General features: G+C 36.3%; 1 protein-coding gene across 4 annotated transcripts in view; it reads left to right on the forward strand.

Moving 5' to 3' along the window:
- Window positions 1–1140, forward strand: part of LOC106884435 (E3 ubiquitin-protein ligase HERC2) — a 265512-nt gene extending 264372 nt beyond the window's left edge. For all 4 annotated transcript variants that reach the window (XM_052973690.1, XM_052973692.1, XM_052973693.1 and 1 more), the window contains one exon: window positions 11–1140. In XM_052973690.1, coding sequence (XP_052829650.1) covers window positions 11–277 — 267 coding nt within the window. In that variant the 3' untranslated portion in view covers window positions 278–1140. The remainder of the gene's footprint in view (window positions 1–10) is intronic.
- Window positions 1141–4021: the final 2881 nt, after the last annotated feature.

Consider the following 4021-nt stretch of genomic DNA (forward strand, 5'->3'; position numbering starts at 1 on the left):
TTTTCAACAGGTCTTAGACAAGTACAACCCACCTGACCATTTTCTCCCAGAAAGCTACACCTGTTTTTTCCTCTTAAAAATGCCAAGATATTCGTCTCAAGAAATATTAAAGGAAAAGTTAAAATATGCCATCCATTTCTGCAAATCTATTGACACCGATGATTACGCCAGAGTTGCCCTCACTGGAGATCTCATGGATGATGACAGCCATGATGCTAGTGAAGAAAGTGATGACCTGGATAGTATTGAATCAGGAGAATTTGTGGATTCTGACTGAAGGTTCTTCCCCCACCCACAACAACCACCACCACCACCACCACGACTATCATCTTCTGTTCCTGTCTTGTTAAATTAATGTCTTAAAGAGGCACAAGGCTGGAGAAATTTTGGCAGGAGGAAACAGTCAATTTTATTGACTTTAACAAGATTTGAACTGACTAGATGTTGCCAAACATTTTGTCACTGCTCTTAATATCCTGTTAATCCACTGCCTTTGTCTATTAATTTACCACCTTTGTCTTGTTCAAATAATAAATAGTTGTTTGACATGATTTTTTTTCTTTCTCTATGAAAATTGGAGGTTTTGAATGTTTGGGTGAGGTTTAAACCCTGTTCTTCCTCTACCATCAGCCTACTCCCTTATTTACACCTGCTCTTGAAACATTTACATGACTAACTCTTTGACAAAACAAAACACAGTAAGAGGCAACAGACCCATGCATGTCTTCATTGTTAAACCTAGCTAACAACTAATGTACAGGTCTTTAGTTGAAGTCACATAAAGTTGGAATACATGGCTGTGTAGTCAATATTTCCTGATATAAATAATAAGGAATAGAACATTGAAAATGTGAACAAAACATTCCCCTACCTCCCCTGCCCTTTGATGGACATTCTATGTCTGCCCTTTCATGATTTACAAAAAAACTTATTTATTTTTCAGTTATTTAAATAAAACATTTCATTATTCCCTTCCTTCCCCTTCCCAGTTCAGTTAAAAGACTTCAATGCTTCATGGCAGCATGGTTAAGATGACTAAATATCTTTATATATCATTCTATTTGTTTTCAGTTAATAAAGTTGAATGTTATAAAAAAATGATAGATTTAATGTGAATAAAAATAGACTTTAATGTGAAAAGTGTTGTTTTTTAATTTGATAAAAATACACCTGGACTGTTGGAATGTTGTTTTTGCTATAAGTTTTTTATATTTTTTTTATTTTAACTTAATATAATTCAGCTTTGTAGTCTTTTTTTTTCTTATTTATAAGTCAGTCAGACAACCAAACAGCTAATTGTTTATATAAGATTAGTTTCAACTGTCTTGAAAACTACTGTGAATCACATATGTTGATTCTCTTTCTAATCTGCTTTGTATGGGCTGAATTCCTCCAAGTTAGAACTTACAAGAATTTGCTTGTTGCTATGTCGGTATTTTAACATCTGGACTGATGCCTCTTCCACCTATTTTACTTCAGCTGTACAACCAATAGTAATGCCATTCAGTCTGGTAATAGAATTGTTATTAGGAAGAAACTAAACTGGTGTTGAGACTTCTACAGCTAGAGGGCTCTAGTTGTGCATGCACATATTGAAAGACTAACTGTTGGAATAAAACTGGCATGTGTTTTGAAAGAAAGGAAAATATTTTTTTTAAAGTAATTTTTTTATCTAGTTTTCTTGTGTGTATGTATATATATATAATATATGTAAATACATATAAATATACATATATATTCAATTATATTGATACGCTTAGTTTTTTGGGGTTTTTTTTGTACATACCTGTGATGTGTGTGTCACACTTCAAAGGAAGAAATAGGTAAAACGGTTGAAGGCAGGGAGAGGTACAAAGAGAGAGTGAGTGGTGACGAAAAGGAAGGGAAGAAAAATGTTTATCAGTATTTTCAGAGTAGACATATGTACATCAAAAGAAAAGTAGATACATAGACACATTGGTAAAACAAAGACAAATAACTACAGCAAATATTGGATGTCACTTTCACTTTTCATTACCACACCAAGATAAAATTAATGCACAAGTGGCTGAGTACATCACAGACATGCTTACCATTAACCTAGTTCTTGGGAAGATTCAGCCTCACATAATGTGACAAGGCTGGCCCCTTTGAATTACAGCTACAACTCATTTTGGCCAGCTGAGTGGACTGCAGCAAGAGGAAGAAAATGGGAAAGATCCAATACAGGGGCAGGAAAATCTTGTCATTAGGGTCACTATGGGTGTTAATCCAGTCCTAACAGCGGCCTATCTTGTCTGCCTCTCACACACACACTCTCTCTCTCTCTCTCTCTCAGCAAATAGCTGCAGATGTCACTTTTCTACACTTGAAGGGAGAAGTAGAAAGAAAAATAAAAAAAAGTGTTATACTTGAAGTGAGAGAGGAGGGACAGAGTGAGTTGTGACTGAAATGAAGGTGGTGTTCGCTTTGTTTTTAAATGTTTATCAGTATTTTCAGAGTAGACAGATACATAACCACACAAATATTGGATGTTACTTTTATTTTCCTACAATATAATAATATAATTAATTACTGTTACTGTAAGTGTCAGAATATAGAAACCTTTCTCATGGTACCAGCGCACAATTTATAGATGCTCACATTTTTTATATTTTCCATGAAGTTTTCATGGGTCTAGCTAGTATATATATATATATATACATACATGAAATATGCACACACACATATATGGTGGTTGTCTGCAAAGTCTGACCACCTCTTGTACCTATACCTTAGATTCATCATGGCATCTGATGTGGCTTTTTAAATCAGACAATGCATTGAAAAAACACCCACATAGATTGCATATCTGATTTGGACCAAGATCTGCAGTTAAGTCCTGATCTTTGTGTATCTTAAAATGTCTTTTGAAGTCTCCGTTAAAATTGCAGACCTTACAACATACACAACATTGAAAGGTGCGCACAAATAAATAGGCAGAATAGTTGGTGGAGATACGTTTTTCATGGGTTCTTAAATATTTGAGATTTGAGTCTCACAAAAGAAAGACATGGTCTATCACAAACTGCACAAAAAGGTCACTGAAATTCACCTCAACTGCAACATTTTTCTTTAGTTCTCTTGAGTCTTGCATGTGTTGTCTTGGCTTCCTCAAACACTTTTTTTTTTTTTTTGCTATCCAGTTCGATCCAAAGCAAAGGTTTCTGTGGCCTTTGGATCCATTCCAAGTGACTTCATGGTAGTCCTTAAACCTCTATTTAGGTTTATACCGATTGCATTTCCCCTCTGCAAGCTCATCATAAAACAGTTGTTTGGGTGTGCGTTCATCCGCCATTTGAACAATATGGCCCAACCATCACATTTGGTTTTTCAGAATCATTGATTTAATTGACGTGATGCCTCGCAGATGCAAATACATACATACACACATATATATGTATTCCATGCCAGCAGCACATAAAAAGCACCAACCGATCATGGCTGTTTCCTGGCCCCTGTGCCGGTGGCGCGTAAAAAGCACCCACTACATTCATGGAGTGATTGGCATTAGGAAGGGCATCCAGCTGTAGAAACACTGCCAAATCAGACTGGAGCCCGGTGCAGTCTCCTGGCTTCCCAGACCCCCCAGTCAAACCGTCCAACCCATGCTAGCATGGAAAATGGACGTTAAACGATGATGATGATGACATATATCTGTCACAGATACAAGTCACATTTTGTGACAGACCATGCCTTTCTTTTGCTGCACTCAAATCTCATTTGTGGACCCATGTGAAACAAACCTTCACTCTGCCTATTTATCTGTGCACACCTTTCAATACTGTATGTCATAAGATCTGCAAACCTAACAGAGACCTCAAAAGATATTTTAAGATCCACAAAGATCAGAACTTAACTGCACCTCTTGGTGGTTCAAATCAGATATGCAATCTATGTGGGTATCTTTTCAATACATTTGTCTGGCTTAAAAAAACCACATGAGATGTCATGATTGATCTAAGATATAAGTACAAGAGGTGGTCACAATCTGCATAAGGTG

This window comes from Octopus bimaculoides, chromosome 16, assembly GCF_001194135.2.
Source record: "Octopus bimaculoides isolate UCB-OBI-ISO-001 chromosome 16, ASM119413v2, whole genome shotgun sequence".
NCBI lineage: Eukaryota > Metazoa > Mollusca > Cephalopoda > Octopoda > Octopodidae > Octopus > Octopus bimaculoides.